The sequence below is a fragment of the Bubalus kerabau genome, chromosome 16, assembly GCF_029407905.1.
Source record: "Bubalus kerabau isolate K-KA32 ecotype Philippines breed swamp buffalo chromosome 16, PCC_UOA_SB_1v2, whole genome shotgun sequence".
Classification (NCBI taxonomy): domain Eukaryota; kingdom Metazoa; phylum Chordata; class Mammalia; order Artiodactyla; family Bovidae; genus Bubalus; species Bubalus kerabau.
The window spans coordinates 33,063,159-33,081,504 of record NC_073639.1 but is presented as its reverse complement, the minus strand read 5'-3'; the positions used below and the strand labels follow the sequence as shown (position 1 = coordinate 33,081,504).

The window sequence follows — 18,346 nt, the reverse complement described above, 5'->3', positions numbered from 1 at the left end:
TCTCTGTGAAGTCTTTATTTCACATTTAATCCAAGAGAATCTCTGTTCTCTAGAACTTAACTATAACCTTTTAGAGACACATGTATAAACCATTTGAGTGATGATGCAAGGCAGGAGTTGATTGCGTGTTAAAATAGTACATTAAAAGGCTGAGTGAAAAAGTTCTAAAAGATGAAAAAGGTGAAATGAGTGGTACTGAATGTAAATGGTTTTAATTGGAGTGGTGGGATGGTACTTGGAGAACAGATGGGATTGGGATGGATGGATGAGGAAGAAAGGGCCAGGGAGAACTGGGAGCAGAGGCTGAGGCTGGAAAGAAGAGGTGTTTTATGATAGAGGCCAGGCAAGCTGGTTAGGGGGTCTTGGTAGGAGAGATGTCTGGGTTGAGCAGGGAGGGGCCAGGTGGTGGAAAACCTGGGTTTCTAGCTGGAGCCATTTGCAGTGTGATACGGAGAGATTGATGGAGGAAATATCTTGGAGAGGTCACCTCATAGGATGGATTAATTTGGTGTAATAATTCCATAAAGAAAGCTGAGCATGGAAGAATTGATGCTTTCGAACTGTGGTGCTGTTGAAGACTTGAGAATCCCTTGGACTGCAAGGAGGTCAAACCAGTCAATCCTAAAAGAAATCAACCCTGAATATTCATTGGAAGGACTGATTGATGCTGAAGCTCCAATACTTTGGCCACTTGATGCAAAGAGCCGACTCATTAGAAAAGACCCTGATGCTGGGAAAGATTGAGGTTAGGAGGAGAAGGGGTGACAGGATGAGATGGTTGGATGGTATCATCGGCTCAATGGATGTGAGTTTGAGCAAACTCTGGGAGATAGTGAAGGACGGGGAAGCCTGGCATGCTGTTGTCTATGGGATTGCAAAGAGTTGGACTCAACTCAGTGACAGAACAACAACAAAGAAAACCGTGGGCATGGAGAAAGGAAGGCTAGTGCCTGAAGCAGTCTAGGTGTAGGTGGCTAGAGACCTGGTGGGGCAGTAGGGGGACTGGAAAGGATCACATTTTATGAAATGATGAGCCTTTGCAATTGAACAGAAAGGTAAGAAAGGATTGTTGTTGATGTTGCTTAGTTGCTTAGTCATGATTCTTTGTGACCCCATGGGCTTCAGCCCACCACGCTCCTCTGTCCATGGGATTTCCCAGGCCAGAATACTGGAGTGGGTTCCCGTTTCCTTCTCCAGTGGATCTTCCCGACCCAGGGATCGAACCCACGCCTCGTGCTTTGGCAGGTGGATTCTTCACCGCTGAGCCACCTGGGCAGCCCAAGAAGAGATACATATTAGTAAATAAGTGAGCAAATAGTAAGATTCTGAATATGAAGGCACTGCAGAGAGTAATAGGTTATATGTATATATATATATGTTAAATAAAACGTGCTGCCGCTTTTTGTTACCTCTTTGTTCTTCGGGACTCAGCTCAGAATCTTGCCAACGCCATCAGCATGTGTTTCTCTAGTCTTGTGTTGACCACTGTCAAGCACTCACCGTGTTGAATTCCTGCTGACCAGTCTGTCTCCTCAGGTAGACCAGGAGCTCCCTGAGATCAGATGCAGTCATTGTGCTCCAGCACCTCCTCATACATTAGACATTCAGATGTCTGTGGGATGCATTATATGCTATTATGTTTTCTTGCTGCTTTCTCTGGAGCGTTGCAAGTAGCCCTTTTAATTGATTATTACTTATCTTACTACCATCTAGATAATAATCAGCGAGTGTCCTAAATGATGCTGAGGGCCCTCTGCTTGCTCTATTGGTTTTCATTGGACAGATGTTTGCAGCTTACAACCACTGTATTGTGCGTCTTAAAGACAGTAACATGTGCATACTTTGATTTCTTGATGGAGTAAGTAACCCCAGGTGAGATAAATCAGCCTGATGTCAAGGTTAAGTACCTCAGAGCCACAGAGGCGGCGATGCTGGCGTGCCCTCGCCCCGTTACTGAGCAGGTTCCCTGGAGAAGTGCAGCACGCACAGCATTCTTCATTCCTTTACTCAGGCTCTTTCAGGGCTGGTGAGAATGGAGTTCATTAGAAGGGAAATACTATTGTTACTTTTCTTTTACTTGCGTGTTTTTGCTTGGAAGTATCTTTGTGTGTTAGCATCATCCGTTTTGGCCAGTGCTTGCATTTTGCACATAGTGACTGTTGAAAGCGTGTGCTTTCTCTGAGAGCTGTGTGTGAACACTAGGAAGAGAGCATTTTGGTGTAAAAAGATTCTGAGTTTTCCAAACTCTTCTGTTTAGGTAAATGCTAGTTGTCCGAATCAGTGAAGATGCAGCCAACATTTGTTGCCTCATCTCTAGCTGGGGAGAGTTTAGGGGCCTTCTCAGCCTCTTTCTCCTCCACCGTTCTTAACACCTGCTCACGATGGGGGGACTGCATTCTTCTTGCCCTGATGCTCCACACTGTGACTCTTAAGGAATTCCTCTTTAGGAAGCACTTTCTTTTTCTCTTTTTCTTGCTCTCAAGCTCTCTTGCGGTGTAGTATTTAGGAGCTGAAGCTGCTGGGTCTTTGCCTTTCTGTTTTCGCCTGGTGCCTCCTGACGGTTTGGAGGGGGGAGGGCAGGGGTGCCTTCTAGAAAGTGGGAGGACAGCTCAGCTGTCAGCACCTGGTGTTTTGGCAGAGGGTGACAGGGCAGGGAGGATAGTCACGTGGGCAGTGGGCCACAGGAGTTTGCCGACTGAGAAACTTTCTCTGGGGTGGGCCTGCCCTAGGTTGCTCGGTGTTAAGAGTTACGGGTGAAGAGGGCTCTGCAGAAAAGCCAGGGCTGCGGGTGGGGCCTCACTGGTTGTCGATTTTATGACTGTAGACGATACCTGTGACCCAGATCAGGACTCATGTCCTGGCTTCCTCTTGGAAGTCCTTTTAATCATCTTTTGAAGAATCATTTGGTGAAAACATACAAACCTTAACTGGTGAGTGTCTCAGAAAGGAAATTTTCAGTATAGATTAGGGGCCTGAATGTTTGAAAGAACCATATAGGTCTGCTTTGAAGGTGGGAGCAGATGCATTGTATGGAATGCTTTCAGCTTTTCTTGACTTCAGTTTTCCAGTTCCACTTAGAGCGGACCTTTGGGTTTTTATTTCTGACTTGTAGAGCAGTCTCTGTCTTGTTCTGTTCTAGCATAGTGATGCTCCACATTCTTTCCCCACGTGGTTCCTGTGTGCCTCACTTTAAGAAACTCATCACATTGCCATGGTGGGATTCCCAGGGAGGGAGAGGTTGGGATGTACTTTTCTGAGAGGCTGAGCGGGGAGGGGATGGCTGACCAACCATACTTTGACTTGGAAAGCCCTCCTCTCTCTTTGGGAATTACCGATCTGGCAGTAGTATTTGGGCCCTAAAGATGGCAAGGTGATGAGTAATTTTTAGTTTGGAAAAGCTTTTTGGTTGTGTTTAGAAAGCTGCCGTGTCTGAATATAACCTCATGGTCGTCTGTGGGAGCTCGGCGGTGGCCATTCAGTCTCAGTCCACCGCCCTCTTTCTCTGTTCTGTGGTGCTGGAGGCCTGGCAGGAGCTGGCCGGGTAGACTGGGTGTCTGCTCAGACTGCTTTCTTCATTTGGTTGAGTTGGGTTGGACAAGGCCTGTAAGGAGTTGGGGAAAAGGTAGTGAAATTGGATTTTGCCTGCTCACAATGTGACCTTGGGCAGGTCACCGCTTAAACCTTTTAGACTGGAGTTTTCCTCCTGAGTAAAGGGGAGGAGTCTGGATAAGAATGAATTGCTGGGGTGTTGGAGATGACTAGGATAGGCATTTGCATTCCCAGTGTCCCATTTGCTTCGTTCCTAGAATTCTGGGTATTCAGTTTTTAGGATTCTTTCAGCAGTATTTGCCCGAGAAGCAATGCTGCCCAGTGCAGTGTAAATACTCACACATCCCGGCTTAGCCCCATCCCTAACCACCCGCCCACCCCAATACGCGTGTAAAATATGAATCTGTGTATAGTGAGGAAGCACTGTGCTCATTGCCATGGGTTTATTTCTGCAGAGCTTGCTGCCAGTCAGCTAAAGAGACTCCCGGAGTAGTTGTAGTGATAATGTCACAGGAGCGAGAGAGAAGCCTGGCACCTTTGGGAGACCTGCTGATGTGTAATTTCTCCCCCTCTCCCCCTCCTTTTTGAACCTGTTCTGTTAATAATTGCACCTAATTATGTCTCTTTGGTCTTTTTACTGTTTATAATTCAAATGCTACTTGAAGCCGATTGTTTGCTTTTTGTGTGCTGTAAATCCTGGGCTGCCGTCTGAAGCACAACTTGCTGGTTGTGTGCTATCATCTTGGGTTAAGTGCTGTCTCATTGCTTTGCAGGCTGCCTGCTGTTTCCCGGGGAGATCATGAAACGAGGTCGCCTTCCCAGCAGCAGTGAGGATTCTGACGACAATGGCAGTAAGTCCTGCTTTGTTGTTCTTGGAGCCTACCAGGGTTTGGGTCCATGTAAAAACAGGATTTTTTAATGTAATGCTTTAAAGAGCTGAGGCGCTTCATGTATCAGGGAGGTCAGAAAAGAGCCAAGGCCTGAGTATCACATCTGAGTGGGATGCTGCAGGTCTTTATCTTCCTGGGTGAGGTTGAATGCAGGCGGCATTCCTCAGGCTTCCTGTTTGTTGTCCAAAGGTGAATAATCCAGTTTCCAGAGTCGATGGTGTGTCTGTTTTTCCTAAACATCATTTACAGCACCTCACAGTTGTTCTTTATGAAAAGGGAACTTAATCGAAGCCAGTTAATTATTAACTAGTCCAGCCTGATACAAAGGGAGATTGGGCTGCCTGGAGTGATGTGAAAATATCAAGCACAGGTTTTTAGTAGGTCACGAGTCAGCGCTCTTCAGTGGATTTGAACATGACTGTACTTAATAATACTACTGTCTGCGACTCAGCTCTCTGGCATCCTCATATTTTCACAGTGCAGCTGAGAACCAGAAGTTAGTTGGCTTCCAGGCAGTCAAAATAAATGTCACACGGCGTCTGTGTATTGGGAAGCTCACAGACGACCCAGGGAAGAGTGTCTTTCAGATAACAAGGAAATTTTGAACCTAGCAGCATGCCTGAGCTCTGGCCTATTATCTTATGTTTTGTATTACAGATCAGATTTGGGAAACCTTGAAAGAGTGCTTGCTCTGCTGAGTGATGGGAAAGGTATTGGGCCTGTTTACAAGGAACTCTGTCTTTGACACATGACTCTCCATCAGAGCTGGATCTTATCAGGACAGTTGGAGATGGCTTTCTAATGCACTGTGGAAATGAATATGTGTAGACACATTCAGAGGAGGGAGGGGCCAGGGAAACCTATAGAGGAGACGGGAGTTGAGCAGTCCTGAAGGATGAAATTGTTTTATGCAAACTTGTTTTTCTGTGCTCCAAGTTTTGGCAGATTCAGTTAAGTTCATTTCAGTCGCTCAGTCATGTCCAACTTTGTGACCCCATGGACTGCAGCACTCCAGGCCTCCCTGTCCATCGCCAATTCCCGGAATTCACCCAAACTCATGTCCATTGAGTCGGTGATGCCATCCAACCATCTCATCCTCTGTTGTCCCCTTCTCTTCCAGCCCTCAATCTTTCCCAGCGTCAGGGTCTTTTCCAATGAGTCAGTTCTTCGCATCATGTGGCCAAAGTATTGGAGTTTCAGCTTGAGCATCAGTCCTTCCAATGAATATTCAGGACTGATTTCCCTTAGGATTGACTGGTTGGATCTCATTGCAGTCCAAGGGACTCTCAAGAGTCTTCTCCAACACCACAGTTCAAAAGTAATCAATTCTTTGGCACTCAGCTTTCTTTATGGTCCAACTCTCACATCCATACATGACTACTGGAAAAACCATAGCCTTGACTAGACGGGCCTTTGTTGGCAAAGTAATGTCTCTGCTTTTTAATATCCTGTCTAGGTTGGTCATAACTTTTCTTCCAAGGAGTAAGCGTCTTTTAATTTCATGGCTGCAGTCACCATCTGCAGTGATTTTGGAGCCCAGAAAAATAAAGTCTGCCACTGTTTCCCCATCTATTTGCCATGAAGTGGTGGGACTGGATGCCATGATCTTCGTTTTCTGAATGTTGAGCTTTAAGCCAACTTTTTCACTCTCCTCTTTCACTTTCATGAAGAGGCTCTTTAGTTCTTCTTCACTTTCTGCAGATTAAAAGCAGCAGAATTAAAAACAGCAAATTAGAAAGCAAGGCTTTGCTGTGGGCAGCACACTGACAGCCAGCAGAACTATTAGAAACAGAAGAGCTCAAACACAGTTTGATTGGAGCTTCGGGTGCAGGCATGGAGCAGCTCGGAGGAGAATTGGTGGTGATGGGAAAGCTGTGACCAGATGGGGAGGGCTGTGACCCTCCGGGACAGACAGTGGGAGCTGACCTTTGGCACGAGGCGGGAGTGAACCGGGTGAGGAAAGCAGAGGCCCAGGAGTGAGTGCTCCGGGCGCGGGGCTTGCCTTCTGTTTCAGGGGACTGTGTGAGGGGGCTGTACCCCACCTGTGGGAGCCGTTGGGAATGCCTTCTGAACTTCTTGGTACTTGTTGGTTCATGGCCCTCACTACTTGTTTTCTTTAATATTTACTTAGGCCTTTTACTCCTTGAGGCAAAAACGAGCTTAGGTATCCCTTTTCTGCACCTCTGGTGCCTGTCAAAGTGTCCTCTGGAGTTGTATGCTCTCAGTAAGTGCTTGCTGCTTGCTGAGTACAATTGCTCCTGCAGCAATTGCAAAAAGGAAACATTGCTTTTATAGGTTCAGAATTAATCAGAAGAAGGGTTCATGAATTACTTCCAGTGCTTGATGAAAGGCCCAGAGAGGCCTCTTCCCCTGCTTTTTTGGTTGAGGAACAGGTCTGTGCTTGCTCTGACTCGGGCCTCTTGTCCACCTTGGGAGGGCTGAGTCACAAAAGGTTCTCCGGGATGTTCTCTCAGACTTAGACCCTTCTGCTTTCTGGAGTAGAGCTGCCCAATAGAAGGGAAATGTTGTATAAGTAAGGAACTGAGTTTTAAAATTTTGTTTAATCTTAATTAAAATTTAAAAAGCCACATGGCTAGTGATTACCATAGTGGACAGTGTAGTTCTGGACCCTGGCTCAGTCCAGGCCTTGTCAGCTGCCCAGAGGCCCTTCCATTCATCATTGCCGGCAGACGTAACGAATCCCACAGCCTTTGTGGCTTAAACAACAGACATTTACTTCTTACGATTCTAGAGGCTGGAAGTCCAAGGTCAAGATGTTGGCAGGTTTGTTTTCTCCTGAGGGCTCTCTGCTTGGCTTGCAGACCAACTGCCACCGTCTTACTGAGTCTTCACAGGTCTTTCCTCTGACCATGTGCATCCTTGATGTCTCTGTGTGTTTAAATGTCCTCTTGTGATCAGTGACATTGGATTGGGACCCATCATTTTAATCACCATTTTAAAGGCTTTATCTCCAAATAATATAATACAGTCACATTCTGAGATACTGGGGGGTTATGTTTCAACATAAGAAATTTGGGGGGGACATAGTTCAGCCCATAGAAGACCAGATGCTTCATCTAAACCTGTTTTTTCACCCAGAGCTCTAGGAGGAAGAAAGGTGTCCAAAGTCCCTACCAAAAGTGTATCCATCAAGTCACCTTCTTTGTAATGGGCTGGTTTTGGCCTCCAGCTAATATGTTTGTGTCTATGCTGGTCTCCCTGAAGACTAAGGTAGATATTTATGATGTGCTGGAGGCTTAATGTAGGTAGACCACGAAGCTGGTTTTTCTTCTGCCCTGGGCTCCACATGGAAATTGAGGGGTGGTGGTCGAGGAAGAAGACGATAGCTGCTCATAGAAGGGAGGCAGGCTGGCCTCTTCATGGTTGATCCAGGGAGAAGTGTGTGGTGGTCCTTTGTGGCCGTGCTGCCTGTCTCGGCCTGCTGATTTGGTCGTTAAGGCGGGTGATGGTTGTGGCAAACGGCTCTCATTTAGAACCCTTAGAATGCTGGGTCATAGAGACACGTGCACACATCTACAGCATAAACACGCTTTCCACCTTCTCTGAGGGCGGCTACTGTCCCGTGTGGGCCTCTGCCACCAGCCTGCCTGTGTGCGTTGGATGCCATCCTCTCATGAAGGCACACGGTGGGTGTGAGTAGGGTGCCTTCTGCCTCTGCACTCAGGTGCCCAGAGCGGAGCCTGCCCTTGGTTGAGTCTGGGTGCTTGGAAGCCTTGCTCACACAACAAGGGCTGTGTCAGTGCAGTGGCCGCTCCCCAGCCTTTCCAGTCTGCATTTCTGACAGGAGTTTGGTGGCAGCTCCCAGCCCAGCGCCTCGCATGTCCAAGTGGAGAAGAGACAGCTGCAGACATCAGCTTGGGGCCCCCACATAGCCCTGGCTGGGCCCGGCTGGCCTCCTGGGCCGGAGCCCTTTGCTTTGATTTCTGGCTTGGTCCAGGGGAATAGCGGCATGGTATTTACAGTTGGGGATGCACAGGCACTGTCTGCACCAGTGCAAGCCCGCCTCCAGCTGCAGGCAGAGCTGTGGGAGCCATTCTCCAGGTGCCCTGGACTGCCAGCCTCGCAGTTGGATGAAACCGCGTTGGGGTGTTCGCGGGCTGGGCTCCTGGGACGGGGTGGCTCAGCCAGTCTCGTAAGTTTAATGCCTTGTGCCAGGGTGCAGCCTCGGGAAACAAGCGCTTTATCTCTTCCGAGTCCTTGGGCCTCCGTCTTCAGGGGTTTTGGCAAATGGGACAGTGGGGCTAGTTTCAGTGTTTCCACCCAGCCTGAGCGGGGAGGAGAGGAGCTGGAGATGGAGCTGGAGATTGAGTTGGTCATCAGTGGCCAGTGATTTAATCAGTCACGCTTGTATAACGAAGCCTCCGTACAATCCTGAAAGCCCAGAGCTCGGTGAGCTTGCAGGCGGTGGCCCTGCGGCGGCTGGGCAAGAACGGTGCGCTCTGAGAGTGGATGCCCGTGCCCTTTGCCCAGGCCTTGTCCTGTGCATCTCTTTATTGGCTATTGATTCATCCCCTTCAGTATCTTTTTTATAATAAATTGGTTATCTAGTATGGAACATGTTTCTTTGAGTTCTGTGAGCTGCTCTGACCAATTTCTCGAGGAGAGGGTCTTGGGAACCTCTGCCAGTCAGAGGCACAGGTAACAGCCTGGGCTTGGCGGCTGGCCCCTGAAGCGGATGGTGGTCTTGTGGGACTAAGTCTGTGGAATCTAGTTCTGTCTCCATGTCAGAATTGAGTTGAATTCTTGGACATCCTGCTGGCACCTGACAGTTGCTTGTTAGCATGCGGAAGCTTCCACAAGTGCATATTGGAATTGGGTCTAGGAACCATTTTTGCCTCATGCCTCAAATTTCAGGGCTGTGCTGACCTCCCTGCGGGAAGGTCTTGGGTGAGGCGAGGGGCTGCGGAGCCAGGCGCCTTGTGGACGCCTTACCTGGTCTGCCGGCTTCCACACCTGTGCTGACCCTGAAACACTTCTGTCTTTTCCAGTTACCCAACCAAGTTCTGCTCCCTCAATTGTGATGACAAAGACACAGAAGAAAGTCAACCAACTAATTTTGCACTTAGCAATGCAGGTTGATGAGTGACAAACGTGAAGTTATGTGAGGACTTTGGTTTTCCTGGGCTCTCTCCAGCTTACAGATAAACAGAGAAGAAGCACCAAAGTTTTTAGTGGATGAAACATGCTTTCTCATTTGGACCTTTTGTGTTAGTTACATTTTTTAATAACTTGCTTTCACTTTTTTTTGTTTGTGTATTTGACTGTGCTTGGTTTCCTTCATGACAAGTCTTCAGAGGTTTCTCAGTGGTTTCTCTTTTGCATAAAGGTTAATAACTCTGCTTCCGCTTCTATTTCTGTGTGACTGGACCTTTAATTTGCTCCTTTGCCACCATCAGTTGAATCTTGGGACACCGAGGAGTTGTGTAGGAATTCTTGAAATGTGGGAGTATTGGCTCAAGTACTGCAGAATGTGTGCAGTACGCATGTCTCCTCTAGGCACGTGGAGATGGTTTTATCCCTTTTCACACCCAGCTTGTGGCTTGTCGACATTGATGGGCAGAGCATCATCTTGAGCTCAAGGAGCAACTAGCACCTGATCTGCTACATGGACTTGGACTTAACAGAAGGGCTGGGTGATTGTGAAACAAAACATTTGTGTCAGTTGGTTGAAGGCCCAGGTATGTTGAAACATTCCTGGGCCAGTGCTCTGAACACTCACCCATCAAGCTTTGTGCTTTGGAAGATAAACTGCAGAGCTAACAAGCCATTTTGGGAGGGAAAGGGCTTGGGCTGTGGGAGGTGTGGGGTCAGGCCCTGGTAGAAAGAGCAGTGGTGTGGGAGGCGGGTCTTCTATCACACAGTGCAAGCAAATGGGCACTGTGTTAAATCTGTTCCCTTCTCTCAGACTGGACATTCCGCAGCACCACCTCACTGGTGCAGGGCTGGCCTCGAGAGGCCAGAGAGGGCTGGCCGCCCTCTCTCCAGTCTGCACTGTTGTGACATTGACTGGCCCTCTGGGCTCCATACTTGCTGGTCCTAAGCACCTCATTTTGTTGAGCTGGTTTAACACTCCTAAAAGCACCAGCGTGGGATTTAGGGTCTAGAAGCAGGGTCTGAGATAGGAGATGCACCGTTTGGTCGGGGGTGAGGTTCTCTCGTAGTTTGCATTTGTGGTGGGGTGAGCGCCCGCCTGTGCCGCCTGCCGTTCACTCTCTGCTGAACCTTCCATGCGCTGCACCACCTGGAAGGCTTAACACACACTCTACCAGATGTTGGAGGTGTGTGCAGTATGTATTAGATTTACTCTTGAGGTTTCCCCCTTATTTTGGATCTAGGGCAAGAGAGCATGACTATATTTCGAAGGACAGTGTTGAAGGTAAATGCAGACTAGAACCAGAAAGCAGGGTGAGTAGTGCAGAGCACGCACAGGATCATGCTCGTGATGCTGCGACCTCCGAGCCTTCTGTCACTTTCATCACCCCTGCATTTCTGTTTTAAGGGAAGATGGGGATAATAAAGCAGGGCTTTATTTTTCGCTAATTCTTCTCCGTGTTTAATAAGATTAATTGTTGATACTAAAAGTACATGTCAAGAATTTAAAAGTCACTTGTCAGTAGAGTGGACTTAACTTTAGGTAATAATATCTTGTGTATGGGCAGTAAGTAATTTTAAATGTTACTGCTGAATTTTTAGAGTTCCTAACACTTCTCTTGAAAGCAACAAGAAAATAAAAAAAAAATTTACTTGCCATATTCTTAGCTTATCAGTAAATGTCAGCACTCTGAAAACAAAAACAAAATACAGCATTTAACCCAGCATAATCTTAGCACATGGCTTTTCAGGACTAATGAGTGGCCAGTATTTTACTGTAAATCATTGTCTCCTAGTCCTTTCGTGTTAGAAATACTGATTTTTTTTTTAACCCAACATACTTAAAAAGTTCTATATCATAACTTTTTAAAATTAAAAATGAGTGTGAATTCTTCTGCTTGGATCATGGTCTGGGAGGAACCGGAGCATGGCTGAGAGAGAACTCGTGTAGGGACATCAGGCATTGCTTGGAGGCTCCTGTGGACTTTGTAGATGGAGGTGTGTTCTGGTCAGGAAGCAGTGGCCCCACCACGCTGTCTTTAAAGGCATTAGTGCTTTATTTTCCATGACCTCATTTTCCTTGCGCTCAAAAGCCTATCTTCTAATAGGTAAAACAGCGGTACGTTCTTAGTACCTGCCACCTTCAGTTCTTGAGTTATAATCCTGAACAGCGACACTATTTTTGTCTACTTAAAGACATTTTTTAAAACATTAAGAATCTGCTGTGTGCATAGCACTGACTTCGTTAGGTGTACTGTATGTTGTGAATAGTTATTACATAGTTTTAAAGTGAATTAGAAGGAGGAAATTGCCAACAACAAGTATCTGCTGCTGGACAAGGGAGGGAGGGACCAGCTGCTTCTCACTGTTGAGCCAAGTCTAGGTTCTGTACAGACCACCTGCATAGAGTAAAACGGAGCGTTTTCTTCTCCTTTATTCTAAATGGATGGCAGAAAATCATCAATTATTTTCTGCTCACACTTAAAAGTGTACACTTTGATACATGTTGACATGTTTACATCCATGAAATCATAAAACTGAAGAGAATCCTTCCCTTTCCTCTTTCCCCAGTTAACCTCTGATCTACTTTCTGTCACTATAGATTAGTTTATATTTTCCAGAGTTTTATATAAATGGAATAATATGTACTCTTTTTATCTGGCATTTTTCACTCCACATAATTATTCCCACATTCATCCATGTTGTATGTATCAACAGCTCATTCTTTTTTAATGCCAGATAGTACCCCATGGTATGGATATGCCGCTATTTGGATGGTTTCTGGTTTTTGGCTTTATAAGTAAACTAAGAATATTCCTTATGTCGGAGATAATTTAAGCTTAGCTTTCCCCCCAATCTTGCCCTTTCTGCAAGGTGAGTTTAATACTAGTTTTTCTCTTCCTCCTTTTGCATTAGGCAAATTAAAAGGAAGAGAAACAGACTATTTCTGGGTGGACCAGTCTTTCTCTTGGGTAATAGAATTAGATGCCAGATTTGTAGCAGTTTTGAATATCTGTTTTTAAAAACAGGCAGCGTTTTTCAAGAATGTGAAAGCAGTCCTAGGAAAAGTTTCAAAATGATCACTATTCCTTGGATTGAGTTCTGTGCCAGCCGCATGGAACCTTGAGAACCAGCCTGGAGGTTGTCCCTAACACTTAAGATAGCGATTCGCAGTAGAGGGGCCACCCCTTTGCGCCCTGCATCTCTGCCCCTCCCCGGGCTCCGGGGCAGTCTGTCGAGTCTGCTTGTGCAGACTGTCTGGGCTGCTGGAGGGTGGGCCCAAGGACCGGAGGGGGCAAGACAGGCCTGTCTAGAGACTGTGAGCTGCCCAGCCGCCTTCCTCTCTGGGTTCCTAATTTGGTTTCTGTCTTCCTTTATCCAATAATGACCAGATTTAGAACTTCCTGCAAGTCAGACTTACCCCAGTATGCCCAGAATATTCCTTTTAGTGTGGGAGTGAAACTTTCTTGTTCATTCAGGAGTTTAAGACTGAACCACTCAGTAGGATTACCGGTAGGAAATGTGTTCTGCTGGCCCAACCGCACAGCCAGTTGACCCAATAAACAAGCTCAGGACTGGTCATCAGCGGGAGTGCTTTTGCCTCTTGAGGGACGCTTGGCAATCCCCTTAGTCTCCGTCATGGCAAATCTGATGATAGGCTTACATGCAGAATCTATGTCTTTATATCCCCAAGGTCTTAAGGGTGCTTTGATTGTGTCCCTTGTCTCTGGAATCTGTAGAGATAAGAGTTTCCTGTTTGAGTGAAAAGTGATTTTGTTGATAGAATGGCAGTCCCCCTCAGGTTTTAGCTTTTATTTTGGGGGGAGGGGGAGTGGTGTTAATTTATGGGAAATGCTACAGTCTGTTCAACAGGGAGGAGAGTTATTAGGAAGCTAGACACACTGCAGGTAGTTAGGGTGGTTTTGGATCTCAGGCAGTGATACAGCATCCAGAGACAGGAGGCAGTGACAGGGTTGGAGAAGAGGGGCTGAGGTGCTGAGGTCCTGGGCAGCTGCATTCCACTCGGCCATTAATTGGATGTGTCCCGAGTTAGGAGAGTTTAGAATGACTCTTGAATAGAAGAAGAAGAAAAACAGGGTTGAATAAAATATTGAGCCCAGTTACTGTAGTGCTGAGTTGACCCACCTTAGGAACACTCGGGGCTTGCGTGAAGTCTGATCCGAAGGGGGGAGCATGGACCTGGTGCTTGGGAGGGACACTACTGTGGGAATGCAGGTCTGACAGTCTCCCAGGTGAGACTGTGGGTGTGGATGAGCCCTCCCCGGGGAAAGACATCCGGAGCAAGAGGAACTCCGACATTGTGGCATTAAGGAGATGTAGGTGGCCTGGTGGAGCTCCCCATTTCCATGATTTAGCGGGGGAAGGGGCCACATGATGGGATAAGAGCATCCTGTCCTCCGAACTCAGAGAAGGGCCGATGCTGGCAGGCATTTTCTGGGATAGGGGAGCAGGCAATTTTAAAGGTGATATGGCCGCAGCCCCTAGTCTGTGGCAGGTCAGAGTTTTCCTATTCTAGGAATTGCTAAGTTCTTTTGTGGAGTCAGAACTTTTTTCCTAATGTTTTGGGGTATGGGTTTAGGATATAGCACAATGATGTTAGTGTTTAAAAAGTTCCTGAAAGTTTTTTTAAAAGCTTCTGGATTTATATATACCACTGTGAGACTCTGAGACTCTGAACCTCTGAAGAAGTTGGGGCTTATGGATGAAGGCACCAGCTGCATGGTGCGCTTGAGCGCCTCTTCCCTCTGAGAGTGTGCTGTGACGCAGCGGCCCTGACCACTGGCTGCGGAGTGGTCTTGCTGGCTTGCTGTGGGAAGTGAGTGTGGGAGTGGAGGAGCTCTTGGGGAGAGGGGAGAGCTCGGCGGGGCACTGGCCGTCTCCTGGGGGGGCACTGAGGGCGCCTTGCTGCAAACACTCAGTGGTTTGTGTACCTCTGATTGATTGCTTTTCTTGGGACATTTGTGTCTTTAGGCCTGTCGACTACCTGGTCCCAGAATTCCCGATCCCAGCACGGGAGAAGTTCCTGCTCCAGACCTGAAGATCGAAAGCCTTCAGAGGTAATTTCTGAGTGCTGGCCTGACTGTGCATGTCCTGCGTGTGTGTGTGAGTGCATATGGTTGACACACACACCTGATTGTTGATACTAATGTCAGTGCGTTCTTGGGTAAGTTATGTAACCCCTCTGTTCCTCAGTTTCCAAATCTGTAAGATGGGGATAATGCAGGTGTTCACCTTACAGGATCCTTATGAGGATTCAGTGGATTAATACACAGAGGTAAATTGTGCTCAGTACATGTTAGCTATTATTAATTATATTCTTCGGTATTTTTGACTGAAAAATCCCATGGACAGGAGCCTGGCGGGCTCAGTCGGATACGCACTGTAGGCAGCTGGTCCCTGTGTGAGAGCACCGGTCCCCACTGCTGGAAGCCCTCCCGGTGGCAGCGCTGGGCAGTCTGGGTGGTGCTGGCCTTGGCCCTGACCTGCGTTTTGTTCCAGGTTGTTTTTTCTTTTTTAAGTTTCTGAGTTGAAATGACTTCATACTTGAAGAGCTGAGGTTGAGCACTGCTGGGGACCTCTGATCTCAAGTCCGTTTGAGGGCGTCTGCCTCAGTCTTGTGCACCCCCTCCCGAGTCTCTAGTGCAGAAAGAGTGGGGTAACTGCCTTTTCTCTTCTTGTTGCTTCAGTTTGAATTTTTTCTTCTTCTTTGGCAGATTCCCTTATTAATCCTGATACTTATCAGACTTAGTTGGAATATGTTTTTAACTAATTTGCTTCCTGAAGATGTAGAGCTGAGACTTGAAAGGACTTCTGTCTTTAGGGCTGGGGAGGGCGTGGCTGACAGTTCACGCCCCCTGGGGCATGGGCCCCTGGTCTCACTTGTGCTTTTGTGGAAGGTGCACAGCCAGGTTCCTGCCAGTTCCTGGGACTTCAGTGACATACAGGGGGAAAGTCCAGATCCAAAATGGCAGGCTGGAGACACGGCCCTTTTATTCAGACCCTGCCTCAGACTTTATTATGGTGACGTTTATTAAAGTGATCACCAACCTGAAAAGTCACCAGGAAAAACAAATAGGGACCTATTAGCAGGCATATAATGTGAACCGTACTTTGCAGCACAAGAAAGAACTCCCTGTCCCAAGAAGAGAGAGTTCAGCATTGTGACTTGTGTAAACAGAGTGTAGCTTACAGATGCAGGCTCACTTTGTGCCAAATACAACTTGGGGTGGTGCTAATGCCAGGGTCAGCACTTCCTCTTGTAGCTCTGAGACCCGAGCGGACTGAGGCGAGGCCCTGGTGGGAAGTCTCCATCAGGAGCAGCAGGCATGAGGGGACTCCCTTTATGGTTGGTCCCTCCTTGACCTTCGATGAGGCATTGAGGTGCTCTCTTGGCAGAGGGTACCTTGGAGTCTTGTGGTCTGTTTTTGGCAGGGTGAGGAGAGGGTGGTAGCTTGCTTTCTTATTTTTCTCTCCTCCTCCTCTCATTCCCTGACAAATGCTGCTTACCTAGCAGAAGTTACACTAGGTGAAGGAGTGCAAACACATTCTTTACAAGCTCATTTCTGCCTGGACTCCACTGGTCTGTCGTTGCTTCTCTCCTAAATTTTTGCAGCCTTTGCTCTGCCTGGCATTGACCACCCAAAACCCGCCCTTCCAGACACCTTGCTGGAAGCTCTGGTGCCCAGCGGGCAGGGGCTGGGTGGAGGCAGCCTGAGGGTGGGAACAGAAGCCCTGGTGGCCCTGGGTTTTGGCTTGGTGTTGTTACATGGTTAGTGGAGTTCTAGTTCTTTAACATTTACCAGGAAGTTGCCCTTGAGTGGAATGACTCCCTCCAGGGGTTTTTAGGCACGCGTCTTCAGCAGCCTGCTTGCTGACTTGGGAGTCTCTTAGCAGTTTCCCAGGGAGGACACTGAGGCTCTTGTGTCGTTGCTGGTGCAGACGTGGCCGTCTCGCAGAGCCAGGGAGGGAGTGAGGGCGCTGAGCTGCCGCCGCTCCCATCCTAAGCACGGCCCAGGGTATTGGCAGGCCCAGGGGTTTCCTCAGTAGGTCAGACTGGTTCTCTGTTGAAACAGTGACCTGGTTACATGGCAGTACCATGGTTACCCTGCAGCTGCCAGTGCTCTGTAGAAGAATGCAAATACCCAGTGTCAATGACCCTTTGCTCTCCCTGTCCAGGTGTTTAGGACAGACCTGATCACTGCCATGAAGCTCCATGACTCCTACCAGCTGAACCCGGACGAGTACTACGTGCTGGCGGATCCCTGGAGACAGGAGTGGGAGAAAGGGGTCCAGGTGCCAGTGAGCCCTGGGACCATCCCCCAGCCTGTGGCCAGGTAGACGTACCTTGGAGAGGGGCCACCCCTCCCCCAGCAGCAGTCTTACTGCCCTGCCAGCCAGCCAGCTGCGGGGAGCAGTGTTGGAGTTAGCAGTAGGGCTTCTGGGGGAATAAGAAAGGTGGTAGAAACACGCCTCGGGTCCAGAGGTGGTGCTGTGGGCCTCCACCTTGGAAAGGTGCTGCTCTCCTCGAGAGGAAGGTAAATTCCAGGACTTCCCGGGAAGTGGGGGTGGGGTGGGATGCCTGGATGTAGGCACAGTGGCTCCCTCTTCTGGAGGCCGCTCTCCTGGGGAGGGGTCTGCCTGTCGTCCTGCTGGGTCAGCGCCACCTCTGGGGGAGGACGGGGGTGAGCAGTCCTGTCAGGTTAGGGCTATGTGGAGGGGACCTTAGAGTTCTCCCTGGATAAACTTTGCCCACATGTTCTTAGAGACTTTCTCTGGATTTTACTTCCAAATCACTTTTCCCCTGAAAGGTTTTGAGGGTCGGTCTTTGATGACCTGCCTCAGCATGAAGCTGGGCTTGTTTGCTCACCTGTCTGAGGCTGCTCCCAGGGAAGGAGCGCCCGGCTTCACCGCCACCTCAGCTCCCTGCTTTGCGAAACGTCCTCTTTCACCATCACTGAGTGTGGCCTGAGTTTACCTTCAGCCCTCGCCCCCATTATGTCCTCAGGCGCTTGAGATGATCGAGCCTGATTATTGGGTTAGGGGTCCCTGGGACAAATGTCCCCGTAAGTGCACAGGATTAAATGACCCTCCCAGGCTGGACTGCCGTCTGGGGAGTGAGTGGAGTGTTCCCTGGGCTCTTGAGGTTTCGCCCACCCCTGGGGCACAGCACCACCTGACTGCTTGGTGTTGGTGTCCCCAGTCCCAGGCATTCTGAGCCCAGCAAAGGACAAGTAAACACCCACACAGCTTGTGGAATCTTTCACCTGAAACCCTGCCCTTAGTTGAGTAGGAGGAAAAACTCCCTTAAATTTGCCTATCTCAATGTCATATATTAATAGATAAAGTCACTCTGGTATTATAAGGGTGATGGAACTATGACGGACTCCTTGGACAGCTAGGTATTAATGCAAACTGCCGGCGCCCTGAGACCTGGAGGTGGAGGGACGGTGTGGATGTGAGTGGCTCCTGGGCCGCCATGGTCTCTGGTCAGCAGTGGCTGGGCCTTCTCACATGCTGTCTTTCTCCTGAGCGGGTTTGAGGGCAGCAGTTCTCCAGGTGTTCACAGGTGGAAGTATGAGGAACAGAGGGACCTTGCCTTCTCTCCTGGGATCCCCGGTGTGTGTTGGGAGTGTCCCTAACTTGGCCAGGACTCTGATTCTCAGGCTGCCTGGAGATGGCCGAGGCCCGAGTTTTAGCCCTGGAGGGGATGGTTCTCCCCTCGGCTCCCCAGCGCGCTGCTGTACCCGCTGTGTGTGTGGCTGCTCCTTTCTCCT

General features: G+C 48.5%; 1 protein-coding gene across 8 annotated transcripts in view; it reads left to right on the top strand.

Annotated features, from left to right (window-relative positions):
- Positions 1–18,346, top strand: part of JADE1 (jade family PHD finger 1) — a 300,977-nt gene that overhangs the window by 261,058 nt on the left and 21,573 nt on the right. For all 8 annotated transcript variants that reach the window (XM_055550175.1, XM_055550176.1, XM_055550174.1 and 5 more), the window contains 3 exons: positions 4,323–4,400; positions 14,544–14,629; positions 16,749–16,906. In XM_055550175.1, the coding sequence (XP_055406150.1) occupies positions 4,323–4,400; positions 14,544–14,629; positions 16,749–16,906 (322 nt within the window). The remainder of the gene's footprint in view (positions 1–4,322; positions 4,401–14,543; positions 14,630–16,748; positions 16,907–18,346) is intronic.